General features: G+C 34.9%; 1 protein-coding gene across 2 annotated transcripts; it reads left to right on the top strand.

Annotated features, from left to right (window-relative positions):
• Nucleotides 1-1,997: 1,997 nt before the first annotated feature.
• LOC131073370 (thioredoxin-like 1-2, chloroplastic) lies at nucleotides 1,998-5,562 on the top strand. 2 transcript variants are annotated; one of them, XM_058009786.2, is made up of 4 exons: nucleotides 1,998-2,633; nucleotides 3,700-3,885; nucleotides 4,422-4,586; nucleotides 4,689-5,562. In XM_058009786.2, the coding sequence occupies exons 1-4, from the start codon at nucleotides 2,391-2,393 to the stop codon at nucleotides 4,980-4,982; spliced, it is 888 nt and encodes a 295-aa protein (XP_057865769.2). In that variant the 5' UTR covers nucleotides 1,998-2,390; the 3' UTR covers nucleotides 4,983-5,562. The 2 variants fall into 2 exon arrangements, with proteins under 2 accessions (XP_057865769.2, XP_057865770.2); XM_058009787.2 differs by lacking the exon at nucleotides 1,998-2,633 and adding an exon at nucleotides 2,668-3,490.
• Nucleotides 5,563-14,845: the final 9,283 nt, after the last annotated feature.

Genomic DNA, 14,845 nt, shown 5'->3' with positions numbered 1-14,845 from the left:
TAATAATTTAATATTAAGCATAATATCATAATATAATAATAATTTAATATTAATTATAATATAATAAAATAATAAATTTTAAGTGAAATAATAAATAAATATGATATTTTAGACATAGTTTACCTATATTTCTCAAAAGATAGGTATGCCATATATAAATGAGGCATGCATATATGCTTGAATAAGATGAGGTCAGATATGTGGAATGTGTGTAAATGGATAAGCAATGGCATGGGTGAATGAGATCAACTTTGTAGAGTATTGCCATTTGTCAAAATAAAAATGTACTAAGATATTCTCTCAGAAATAGACGAAATTAAATTAAAATTGACATGGATATGTGGATTTCACCATATAAATGTGTACAATCTCATTGATCGATGAGATTGTGCAATATAAAAAAATGAATTAAATTTCTTTCAAATTAAAATTGCTAGGACAATGTATATAAGACAAGATGATGATATTAATGTTCACCAAAGCTCAAAATAGATCTACCAATTGAAAAACTATAATACAAAATAACGAATATCTTTACTCTCATTAAAATAAAATAAAATAAAATAAAAAAATACCAAAAAACTATCTTAGTTTTAAATCATAAATTTTTTAAATGAAATCTTGCCCATAGCTAATGGGAAGCTTGCACATATCTAACCAATGAATTGTTGAGTCCTATAAGATTGAAAAAGTATAATATAAAATAAGAAACATCTATACAAATCATGAAATTTTAAAAATATAAAATAGTAAAAAAAAATATCTTACTTCTAAACCAAATAAAGTTTAAACCAAATAATAATAAAATATCTTAGGTTTAAATCATAAAAAGTTCAAATCAAATCTTGCACATATCTAATGAGAAGCTTGCATATATCTAACCACTCAATTGTTGAGTCAAACTTAAAATTGATCTATAAGATTAAAAAAGTATAATATAAAATAAGAAATATCTTTACAAACTATAAAATTAAAAAAATATAAAATACTAAAAATATCTTACTTCTAAACCATACAAAGTTCAAACCAAAAACTTGCACATCTATGAGAAGCTTAAATCAACTTCGAAAATTGAACAAAGCATCCACACCCTACCATGCACCTATGCATAAGTTATATTATATGAAGGTAACTTAACCTAACTTATGAATTGATGCATAATAGAAGCTTGAGGCATTTCAAAAAAAAAAAATCCAAAATTTACCATTAAATTACTCCCCAATGCATTTCCCAATCAACTATTTTATCCAAAACTTATCAATTAAATTACTACTTGATCTTAAGCAAGTAAAACTAGATATCCATTTTCCAAAACTAAAACCAAATATTTACTTTTATCCAAAACTTTAATTAAATTACTACTCATGCATCTTAAAGATTCCCAAAACTTATACCAACTATCTATTCTTTATCCAGAACTTCTCTTTACCAAGGTAAAAAACAATCTTATTATATAATTCCAATAAAAAAATAATGAAAAAAATCTGTCAAGAGTCAAAGAACAACTAAACAAAACCAACGATGAACTGCCAATGTATGACTTGATGAGAAAGAAAGAGGGGGGCGGTGCGTGCGGAGGATCGTTCCTCGTGAAAGTGGGTAAGGAAAAATGAAAGCTATGTTTTAGCCATAGATTTATTTGACTTGTAGTTTTTTAACGGTTGAAATTTGCTGTTGAAATTAGGAAAACAATAATTCAATATGGAGTAGATTTGTGTGAAGTCTTCGAGAATTATTAGAGAATCCTAAATTAAAATGGGAGGTCCCATCAAACGGAAGGGAACCAATCATAAGTAGAAGAGAAAGCGCGTGAAAACATGACTGTTAATGGCGGTTGAATGGAGTCACCTGGGAAGAATGGGCATGCAGAATAACTCGGGTTTGCTAAATTTAAGTGTTTGTCTGACGTGGGTATTGAAGTGGGCTTATCCTGTTTGCTAATATTAAAAGAACTATGGTGAGTCATTAACTGCAGTGTGTGGATAGAAAGGTTTATCCGTATCCTTGGTTTCCACGGAGTTTTTGTGGTGTGTTTTTTTATTAGTTCATAGAATTTTCCATTTCTCTCGGGAATGTCGACCTGACAGCACATTAGAAGCTCCGAGACGGACAGACAGATAGATTATATTACAAAGCATGCAGGCCTAGTCAACAAGGTATAACATAAAGGAGCAAATGTTTATTGAATGGGAACAGAGTACCCAATTGCATGGAGAATTAGGTGAGGGGGGGATTTCCGTGCATAGTAGAGGGGATATTTGGATAAAAGGATAAGGTCAGGTGAGAGGGGGGGCTTCAGAGAGTGGTTGTATGCTTTTAGACGTTATCAAATTTCTGTAAATTTTTTAGTGTGCCCAATTCAAGGTTCTTGGTGGTTTATTCATTCAACAATGGTGGAGGTTCTTGGAGGAACTGGTTCTTTTGTGAGTTGCAGAATCAAATCTGTAGGGGGTTGTGCCTCTTTGCCACATACAGGAAAGGGGTTGTTTGGTAAAGGCGGGGCGTTTTGTTCTGACTTGAGCAGGAAGCCTATGGGTTCGCTGTCAAGTGGGCACCTGCAAGGCTCTTCTTGGTTGCAGCCAAAAGTTTGCAAGCAGTGGAAGAGCCGAAGATCCATGAAGTTCTCTTTGCAGGTAGAGAATTGGGTGTTTTGCGATCTCAAAAGTTTCTTTTGGGTTTTTGTGTTTTCTGTTGTTTTTGGTTCCCCATTTGTATATTTAAGACCTTTTCTACATCTATTCCTTTGAGTTCTCCATGCATGGCTGTTGCTTTAAGCGCATATGTTTTGAGTTTGAGTAGTGGGTTGTGGTTGGCTTTTAGCATTGTGCTGTTTTGTGATTGTGGGTCTTTCTTGAAAAGAAAAGGCGCGTTTATGTTTTGGCTTTTTGAAGGATTGTGCAGATTGCAAGGCGTGCAGGTTCTTCTTTAGAAACTGTTCGGAAGGATTCGGTGTTGATTTTCTTACTTAGGTTTTGACAAAAAAATGTTTGATGCCGTTGGGCTCGTTCTAAAGATGTCTAGGAAGGAGTGACATATGGGTTCTGTAAAGTTTGGCATGCCTTATGTTCGGGATTATTGCTGAAAGGGGTTGATTTCGTTTGTTGAATGAGATTTGTAGATTTCTTACCGTTTTCCTTTTTTAAAAAAAAAAACCTATCTTTTGATTCTTACATCAGATTGGAGTTTAGATGATTTAGAATCTTCAAATGATTTAAGTGTTAGGTTTTTTCTCAGATTTTCCGGAAATTCTTGTTTGGGGTTTAGATGATTTTGAATCTTCAAATAATTTGTATATTAGGTTCTTCGTTAGATTTTCTGGAAATTCTTGTGTCTGATTCTTTCGGTGTGATTGGGGAGATTTTACATCATCTGTATTTTTTTTTTCACATGGAATTCTTTGGAGTTCGGTTGTTTCTATAGGTTTTTATATGTCTTGTGCCCTGAAATGAAATTACAAAGGTGGGTTTATTCTGCTCGATTAATATTCAAGGTAGGATTTCAGCTGTTTTACATTCTTTCCTTCCAAAAGTTTTCTCAATGAGTGGGTTTTGGTTGTTCTTGTATTCTCGGTATGGCCTCTTGTACTGTTCTTCCCAAATCTGCCTTTAAGGCCCTCTTTCCTCTCTTTAGGGTTAGAGTCTTGCCTTCCATCTTACAGATGTGTTCTCTAATAAGATGCCTGTGCTTTAATGTGTTCAGGTTTATGCAGCACAGACGTGCATACCACGGACAATGAGATGGTGGGATAAAGGAAACACACCCAACATGAAAGAAGTTCACTCGGCCCAGGAAATTATTGACTCCCTTGTAAACGCTGGAGATAAGCTTGTTGTTTTAAGTTTCTTCTCCCCTGGATGTGGGGCCTGCAGATCTCTGCACCCTAAGGTATGTTGTTTGATCTAATACCTTCTTATGAGAATGCCATTTGTCTATTTTGCGTTCTTCGATTGAATCTTACATTGTAGCATTGTTTTCGTAAGGCAGGTAGATATACCTTGAGGGTATTTTATGAACTATTTGCATATAAAAATTTCTATTTTAGGAATAGATTTAGGAATAATAGATGGAGGGGGCACATATTTATGCCTCCTTTGTCCAGGTTCTTTTATTAGGTTTAACTGTTGAAGAGGAATATGTTAAGTTTAGAGTTGCAATCTCAAAGAATTCTTTGGGACTTAGATTAGGCTATCTAACTCTTTGTTTCTTTGTCATCGGTCAAGTGTAGAGGTGCAATCTCAAATAATTTTTTGGGACTTGGATTATTTAACTATTAGTTTCTATGCCATCTGAAATTGCCATGTTTTTGATGAATATCATCCAGTATCTGTATATAATTTTTCTCTTTCCAACCTTATTTCCTTCTTCAAGATCTGTCCTCAGACAAGACTCAAAAATTTCTCATTTCACCATATTTTATGCAGCTTTGCCAGCTTGCAGAGATGAATTGCGATGTGGAATTTGTGAAGGTGAACCATGAAGAAAACAAATCTCTGTGTTATAGTTTGAACATACACGTTCTGCCCTTTTTTCAATTCTATAGAGGCGCTCAGGGGCGTCTTTGTAGCTTCAGTTGTACCAATTCAACAGTAAGTCAAGTTTATTGCTTTAGGTTTCTGATTTATTCGTCATTTTCAGAGATTTCCTTAGATATTCACTTTATCGAATTAATATATATTATTGTTTAACAGATAAAGAAGTTTAAGGATGCTCTTGCAAAACACAACACCCCAAGGTGCAGCCTTGGACCTCCAATGGGACTTGGGGAACGTGATCTCTTGGCATTGTCAGAAAATAAATCTTTGTCTTTCAACATGCCAGAACATGTTGGAACTGGGGGGGGAAAAGGAGAAAAGACTTCTGTTGGGTCTGATAGGAAGTCAGAGGATTTGGCACCTGTAGGTGCTGGTAGGAATTTGGAGGACTTGGTGCCTCTTGAATCCAACCAAAAGTCCGATGATCTTGCTCTTATAGGTGCACGTTGATGAGTTGTTTCTTCCCAGGGAGATGCACACATATTTTTGTGTATCTTCAGTGGCATTTTGATTGTATTTTGTATTCATGTACAGTCGCTTTTGTGTATCTACCCATTGTACAGAACCTTAAGCAGGAGTTTCACTTTTATTGAAACCCTAGTAGATAGTTTCAGGTGGTCTGAACTTTAGCTTATATATCGAAAAGCCATGACCAAGTTCTTCTATTGGTTTTTTCTAAGAAAACACACGATATATGTATTTTTGGTGAGTTATTTAAGATCACCGCTTATGGTTTTGGTTTTCTACAGTGGTCCAAATTGTGAGTCTCTCAACAAAGGTTAATAAAGGTTGATTTTTGTAGCAAGTTTGAAGGCATTTGACAATCAAGTCCTTAGGTAAAAGTAGGAGAAGCTATTTGGAGCAAGAATCTGGAGTTTGTCGTTCTGGCTCAATGCATATGTAGCTAATGCTCTGGTATGAGCTTTTGGGATACTTTTATAGTATCTAATTCTGTACAGTTTTATACTGATGCAATTCCGAATTTCCAAGTTTGCACTATATTACAATAAGAAATGGGGTTTATTAATTATCTGCGTTGTTGTTCGGCCTTCTGCTCTAGTGAAGGTGTCTTTGTGATCAATTTGAGAAGAAATGAATTCCCAAAGATTTAAGATAGCTAATGCTCTAATTTTGGATCAACATTGGTGGTCTATTTTTTTGTAATAATTGAAAAGGAAAGAGTCTTCTTCCTACACAATTCTGATAAGCTTTTCATCTCTAGTATTATGGCACAAGAATTAGAATTGATTCTGAATGTACCTGTGCGGCCTGTGTTAAAAAATCATTTTTTTTCCTACTCCGAGAGCTTCAAAAAACTTTAAAAATTAATTAATATTGTAACTTAAGATCTGCTCTTATTATTTTATTATCAGTCAAATTTCACATATTTTTATTGCATCATTTGATTGCCTTGTATCTTCAAAACATTGTACTTGCTAACAGCGTTTACAACTTCACAACTGAAATACCTGCCCAATTGAAGAAAGTTTTTTCTTTTTTCTCATCCCTAGTATGGATCAAAGAGTATCATCAAAAACATTCATTCAAAAGCTCTTATAGGTTTTACTATCGGAAGCTCTTTATTCAATTTTAAGAGACTCTGGAAATATCTTGTCTACAGAAATTTCTTGAAGACCATCAAAAATATTGTACGCAGAATTATCTTACATAAGGAAAAATTAAAAAATGTATGGCATGCTTCTCAATTGATGCACTGTTATAAGTTATGCTATTATGCTATTCAAAATTGCAATTCTCCGGTTTAATGGAATGCACATTTCCTTTAGAGGAGGTTGTAGGATAGTTCTCTGCTGTTAAGATAATTCCTTATAATTCAAAATAAGACTTTTCAAATAAGCTATTTTTCAAAAGATGAGGCATTTAAAAACTGGAAGTGGGGAAAGAAAATGTGCAAGAGCATTTGATTGAATGTTTCATACAATACTCTCTGATCCATCATCGGGATGTGGATAAAAATCAATCAATTGGACTGTATTTCACTTGAAAATGAATGTTTCACATGTAGAGTTGAATATGCTCTGTTAGCACCTACAATGTTTTGAGGATAGGGTAAAAGAAAAAATGCATGGTCTGCTTGTTAATTGATGCAACTGTTAAAAGTTGTAATTATTTTCAAAATTTCAATAGTCCAGTTTAATGTCATGCAGATTTCTCTTAGAGGAGGTTGCATGATAGTGCTGCTGGTAAGAAAATTTCTTATGATTTCATTCAATGCTCTAGTTTATTTAATAAGCTATTTTTCAAAAGAGGAGGCATTTAAAACTGAAAGTATTAACAAAAGGAAGGCACAAATATGGCCCCTTGAGGTTTGCAGAGTAAACTGAATCGAAAATATACAATTGGAATCTAAGCCACAAGAACCTTATAAAGAGTTCTTGTGAACGTCATATAAAGGAAAACCAACAATATGGCAAACAAGTCTTAGAAGACAGCTGATAGAGATGAAAATGATCTAACCTTTTGAGGTTTATATCTACCCAAGATATTTTTATCCTGTGAAATTACATCGGTCGTCAGTAAATGTCTTGTTTGTAGTAGCCTGGGCACCAACGCATTCCTGGTATATCAGCAATTTCTTTGTGAGTCACAGTTCCATGCTCACTAACACAATTAAGTTACATGCTACAAAAGTTTTGCAAATGGCTCTGGCTATCCTGTACCTGGCAGGTGGGGATTTTGCAGTTCTCTAAAATAAAATTTTATGTACCTTCAGGAAAAATAAAAGATACTGTTCACTTACATTCTGATGATCATAGAGTGTGATTCGAAATGTTGATGCAAAAATTCTCACATAATTGAATTTTGAAATGACAATTGAATTTTGAAGTGAATTACTCTGAAACTGTTAATTGGTTGTTGTGCGGATTGGTTAGGGAAATGAGATTTCCACGATCTGTAAGCAAGCTTCTGGAAACAATTGTGTGGGAGTTTTTTTTATCATTATAAAATGAAACTTGTAGATAGAAATGATAAAAGATATATATTTTTTTCAGTTATGGATAAAAACAGTTTTTTTTTTACAATATAATATAAAAATGAGTCAAATATTTATCATCAATAATGGTTGTGACAACAAATGTCTCAAATATTTATAATTAACAATGGTTATGTGACCTCTTTGTGAAGACTATTTGAACCATTAATTATTAATAGAGTCGCATAAAAATGACAAGTGTCTCAAATATTTATCATCAATAATGGTTATGTGACCAATGGGTGGACACAATTTAAACCATTAATTATTAGTAGTCCCATCAATATTTAAACATTATATTGTTGAATATAATCTCTTATTTATTATGATTGAGAAAAGGTCAAAGCAATTATTATTGTTTTTTAAGTTTTAAAAAATTGAAATAAATTTTTGTTTAATTTTAATCTTTTATTAATTATATTATATATTTTATAATATATATTAATACTAATTAATTTATAAATTTATTTAATTTAGATACATGTATCACTGATAAGATAATATTCGATTGTTTTTGATTAAAAAAAATAACGTTAATTAGGGTACTTACCTTTAACAAAAAGCAACATCAAGAGACATGATGTTGGAAGAGATGGTTCTCTTCCAAGGCGGAAATGAACAAACATATGAACCTAACCAACCAGGGAACAAACCCCACTCAAGGGGGGGACGGGCCACCCAAACCCCCTGAGGAGGGGTATGGGGTAGGCGAGAAGATTTCCCCTTACGCCTGCGAGCAACCACAGACCAGGCAATGCTAAGATATGTCGGAAGGGCCCTTGTAGGGTCAACAACATTGGTGGCAGTAGAGGGCTGGAAGAGGGCCGTAGGGGGCTACAAAACAAGAAGAAGAAGAAGTTGTGACATAACAATAGTAGCAGAAGTAGATCCAATAGCAGGGGAGGGCTGCAGGACAGTATAAGCGGAAGTGGGGGCCTCCGGAGACGAAGCCACAAAAAACATCAGTAGGAGCAAGATAATATTCGATTGTTATTGTAGGAAAAGGCTATTATTAAATCTAAATTTAGAGACTTTGATTTTTATTATGAGAACAAAATAGTTAAAAAAACCTTGTCATAAAGTGATGCTAGCAAATTATGACATCTAAGAGACAATTAATAAACACATCATAATAAAAGAACAACATAACTAATCATTGATAAACACAAATAGATAGTCATTAAATTAATCAAAATTGATAAATTGGGTACATCTAATTTTTAGTGAAGATTATAAACAAATGTTTTAGAATTCAATATCCTTGTCCTCCTATATTTTCAATCTCAAATCTAATGATTAGAATCATTGTTTTTAATTGTATAGTGGATAGAAGTTGGAAGTTAATGTTAAGTGTGTTTTTCTTGTATGAAAGGATTAAGATAGTTATCATAATGTTTACATGTGATTCTAACTTTGGTTGTTATGATAATATCTTTCTAGTGCATTGAACACGATTATAAGGTGATTGTGAGAAATAAAGTCCATTCCAAGCTTCTCTTTACATATTAGCTTTGTCATAATATTTTAACTACCTTGGTTATCAATAAGGTACAAGGATTCAATTGGATTGAGATGAATTAGGTGTTTTTGTGAATGAATCTATTCAATATTACCTTTGTAGACACCTAAAAATGTCTCAATGATCATGTACTAATTATTTGTCTGAATTGATTAAATAATTCTTTAATTCTTTAATTAATCTTATTCTTCTAATTTCATATTTCCTCATAATCTTACTAATTATTCTATTTTCAATTCTATCATCGTTTAATCATTTAAACTATTTTTTAATATTAATTAAATATTTTTTATTTAATTAATTATGATTTTAATCCTTCAATTTAAATAATCTTTATTATTTAAATAAATCCATTTTCAATTTCTATCTCTATTCAATTAATCATTCAACCTTTTTCTAAATATTAATTAAATATTATTTGTTTAATTAATTATGATTTAATTCTTTTAATTTAAATAATCTTTATTATTTAATTAAATTCAATTTCTAAATAATTAAATAGTTTCTTTAAATTATTTAATTAACTAATTTATTCTTCTAATTTTGTTGGTGTAAATAATTATTCATCTTGGGTATTATTACACCTTACTTAAGTTTACTTAGGAAATGCATTTCATAGTAGTTTGGGTATGACACTTGGGTGTTTGTGCCACATTGGGATAGTGTGTGTAGGAGAAATTCCACCTTTTATGGTGTTGATCTTGTTACTACTTTATCATATCCACCTCATGTGGAATATTTTATTGTTTCTCTTACCTACCCACACCTATTTCCTACCTACCCTTGTTTCTTATTGAGCCACATGTCATGTTTGTGTGTTCACATATCCATATAGCCTTGACTATATAAGCAGACTCATATTCATTGTAACAACAACGATTGATCATTTTCTATTGATGAGAATACAATTTATTCTTGTCTTATATTGTGTCTCTATTTTGTACATTTCAATGAGCACTTGATCTTGGCAAAATCTCACATGGTATTAGAGCCATTAGAGTGTCATTGATTCATCTTGAAGAGACATTATTGTGATGTCAAGGGGCAGATTTGAGGAGCAACATCTTTTGGAGGTGTCCTAGACCAGATCCAACCTCGCCATTGCATCCAGGTGGCCATTTCCACGAATTTTGGTTATAAAGTCGGCCTATTTTGGTGAGAATTTTTTTTTTACCCATTTTGGCATTATTGTATGGATTTCAGATTTTTTTTTAATATTTTTCGAAAAAAAAATTTCAGAGAAAATTTAATCAAAAAAAAAAAAAAAAAAAACATGTTGGGGGGTCCGCAGACCCCCCTGTTGACCTACTTATATCTCTGCAGGTCCCGTCGCCGTGCAGATTCCGGCAGCCTGAAGCCATCGACCACCGACAGCGTTGGCCCCCGCTGGCAGCCTCGCTCCACCGGTACAGCCGCCCTCTGCGTCAGCCTCGCACCGCCTGCCTCCTTGCGGCCGTCCTCTGCAACACCCTCCCGTTGCGTCGCCCCCGCAACAACCTCCTACCGTGCTGTCCTCCGCGATGACGCCTATCGTTGGCAACTCCAGCCGGCCCTTCGGCGGGCCCTGCACTACCGCCACCGCCCAGGTGGACTGCCACCTCCTCTGCCACGCGGATTTCCACTGGCCCCAACAGCCTAACCAGATGAATCCACGACCACCACGTGGTAGGAGGCCACTGGCCTGTGGACACATCACCTTGACACGTCAGCAGTCCACCTCAGCGACAACTCAGATTTTTCAACCAATCAGATCACGCCAAGTCAGCGCCTAGTCAGTCGTGAAGTTTTGGCGATGGTCATACGACCGTCAAATTTAACCCTGCAATTTGCTGACGTCATCATTTTTCAAAAATTTTGTGGGCCCCTCTCATTGAGCTTTTTGATTTTGCAGTTCAACTTCAAATGGTCATATCTTGCTCATTGTTGCTCCTTTTTTGGTGCAATTTTTTTTAAATAGGCTAGAATTTTGTGTACTTTCACGTGGTGTCATTAGTTTCTGATTTGGATGGACAAATTTTTCAGAATTCTTAGTTTTTGGTGACTGTACCTGTCTAGTCCTCGTTTTTGCAACTTCCGGGACTTTGTTTGGGCTCATACGAACTCCTTTTTAGGTGCCATTTTTTTTGAAAATGCATTATTTTTTGTCTACTCTCAGAATATGCTATCATTTTACAACAATTGGGGTAGAAATTGTACTTTCATCATATGGTCTTATTTGGCCAATTTGGCATTTGTCTTGAATAGATCTATCTTTTTGATCTTTTTCTTTATAGTTCTCAGCCTATTGGGGCAGTTGTAAAACAAAATCAGAAGTCCACTTTGCCATTGTTTGCAAGTGGCCTATTGTACACGCACTACATATAAAGTGCCAAAATCATCAATTTTTTGGGGGGGGTACTTTGATTGAGTGAATCTGGGGGATGTCTCTTGTGCTTTTGTGCTCTTGTGTTCCTTCCTTTTTGCTACTATGGGTTCTTCTAAGTTTCCTCTATTAACTCCTCATAATTATTCTACTTGGAAAATTGATGCACGGAGTAAACTTATGGAAAAATGACTAACTCATTACATTGATGGAACTATTGTTGCTCCCACTGATCCTAAGGTTGATCCAGTTTGTCACTTGGATTGGCTCACTAAAAATATCATGGCAATTGGTACCTTAAGAAAGTATGTATCAAAGGATCTCATTTTTCATATTGAGAAGTGTACTCTAATCAAGGATGCTTGACAAAACTTTCAAGACTTGTATGGTCAAGTTGATGAGATTAGGGGATATCAAATTGATTGTGATCTCACCATGTTAGATCCCAAGAACTTTGATACTATACAAGATTATGTCACTAAGGCAAATGAGTTGAGGGCACAACTCAAAGATTGTGGCATTGATAAAAAGGATACTCAATTGATCTTCAACTTGATGGGCAAGATTCCACAAGAATATGCAACATTTGTTTTTAGTTTCCAAACCCATAGGATGACAATGGGTTCAAGCTACACAATGCCTACATTTGATGCCTTCGCTAAAATGTTGATGATGGAACAAACTAAGTTGATAAACATGGGCATTCTTAAGGCTTCTAAGTCTCAAGCATTAGTGGCAAATCAAGGGAACAAAGGAAATCAAGGAAATGACTACTCAAACAAGAAGAAATGGCAATCAAAGCCTAAGGATAAAGCACCATCTTCTCCACAACAAGGAGATTCATCCTCTTCCAAGAGGGATAACTCACCAAAGAGGGAGAGACCTACTTGTGCCTATTCACCAAAGAGGGAGAGACCTACTTGTGCCTATTGTAAAAAGTTTGGTCATGAGGAGCATCGTTGCCATTCTAAGAAGATTGATGAGCTCACACATATCCTCAAAAAGCATAACATTGATTTGCCTCATGTCTACAAGAAGGATGATTCATCAGCTTCCACTTCCACACATTCAAAAGGAAAAGGGCAAGCATTCATGGCTTCTACAAGTGGGAAGACTCACTCTTTTGGGACAAGAAAAGGAAAAGCTCTTTGTGCTACTACCAGTCATGATTCAGAGAGATGGCTTCTAGATTCAAGGGCTTCTCATCATATGGCATCTTCACAGTCTATGTTCTCTACATTTGAGCTTTGCACCATGCCGCAAATTTTGATGGGCAATCATACATACATGGATGTGATTGGGAAAGGATCCATTGACATTGGGGATAACTCCTTCAATGATGTGTTGTGTGCACCCCACTTGACAAACAATCTCCTTTCTATCTATCAAATCACACATGGCACAACTAAGAGAGTTGTGGAGTTCACACATGAGTCAGTTTTCATTAGAGACTTGGAGACTAGAGCTATCATTGCGACTGGGGTGGTTGATCATGCATCTCGGTTATACTCCTTTTCAGATTTTGTTGATGATGATGATTTCACATTTGATGATTCTACACATGATGATCACACTTCTTGTGATGGTTCAGATTTTGAGGAGAACTTTGGGCACTTGAACATGGGGATTCTCACATGTGACCCCGTTCTTGAGCCTTGTATTTCATCTCCTCATATTGATATCACATCACCTATTGCACCCGATGATGCAGATAGTGCGACAGTTTCGCCTTCATGTGATTCAGTGTAGCAGGATATTCATTGTCTTCCAGCTTCAGATTCATGGGATGATTACTTGACAGACATTGAAGGTTTGTTTGTGGAATCCTACATTGCAGATTTGGGAGACATCATTGATGACATTCATCTTCTCTTTGCTGAAGATGATCCTTCTTCGATTGTTGCGAGGGAACACTCTGACCCTCTTGTTCATTCTCTACATGATCCTTCTTTCGAGGTTGACATGATTGTGGATACTTATGTACAACAGTTGGAGGGGGTCTCTTTATGTTTAGAGGAGACATGTGAGTCTTTGAGACATGTTCTACATCCATCTCCACTAGATCTTGGAGTTCCTTTTTCAGTAGTGTGGCACAATTTACTACCTTTGGAGGGGGTATCTTTTAGCATTGACATGGGGACAATTGAGCAGTTTTCAAAGATTCCTTTCATCATGAGTTTTTTTCATACATCTTCCCTTCATGATTGGGAAGACTTCATGGATACACCTTTGGTTTTGTTTCTTCCTAAGGGGAGGAATGTTGTTCGACGTTCGTGGAGCAGTTTCTTCATACATCGAGCTTCTATCGTTGGTGCAGATTCCACATTGAGGGGGGGCTTCCTAGCTTCCCTTCTTCTCTCATATGGGGGGAACTTTTTCCTCACATGGGGTTTTGTTCCTCACATTCTTCTATACAAGTTCTTTTTATCTAGTTTTTATCTCTCTTTTGGGGGAGGGTTTTTTCCCATTGGGTTTTTCTCTCTTTCCCTGCTTTATGAGAGATTTCACTGCATTGGTTTGCATGCATTTGCATTTGTACATGGGTACCTACCATGGCCTAGTATCTGGGATCCATCTTGCATTGCTTGGTTGCATTGTAGACTTAAGTGCATTCCCCTAAGTTGCACTTAAGGAGGGTATTGGTGTAAATAATTATTCATCTTGGATATTATTACACCTTACTTAAGTTTACTTAGGAAATGCATTTCATAGTAGTTTGGGTATGAGACACTTGGGTGTTTGTGCCACATTGGGATAGTGTGTGTAGGAGAAATTCCACCTTTTATGGTGTTGATCTTGTTACTACTTTATCATATCCACTTATTGTGGAGTGATAATTCCACCTTCGGTGGGTGATCCACCTCATGTGGAATATTTTATTGTTTCTCCTACCTACCCACACCTATTTCGTACATACCCTTGTTTCTTATTGAGCCACATGTCATGTTTGTGTGCTCACATATCCATATAGCCTTGCCTATATAAGCAGGCTCATATTCATTGTAACAACAATGATTGATCATTTTCTATTGATGAGAATACGGTTTATTCTTGTCGTATATTGTGTCTCTATTTTGTACATTTCATTGAGCTCTTGATCTTGGCAAAATCTCACAAATTTCATTTAATTCTTTTGATTCAAATTCATATTCTTCTAATTTCGTCTAATTTCAAATACATGTGCATGATTTCAAAAATCAAATTGAATACCAAAGTCATGTTCTAAATATATTCAAATAACAAAATTGAATTTAAAATAAATTCAATATTTGAATTAAATCTCATGCAAAGATTAAATTGAAAATCAAAGTCAAAGTGCAATCACATGGTAAATTAATTAATTCAATTAATTGATTAAATCAACTATCTTTTCAATTCCTATTTCTATCTTCTAATTAACTTTTTCTAAATAGAGCTTTCTTTGCCATCAATCAATT

Source organism: Cryptomeria japonica, chromosome 10 (genome assembly GCF_030272615.1).
Source record: "Cryptomeria japonica chromosome 10, Sugi_1.0, whole genome shotgun sequence".
Classification (NCBI taxonomy): Eukaryota; Viridiplantae; Streptophyta; class Pinopsida; order Cupressales; family Cupressaceae; genus Cryptomeria; species Cryptomeria japonica.
This window is presented reverse-complemented; position numbering and strand designations above follow the sequence as displayed.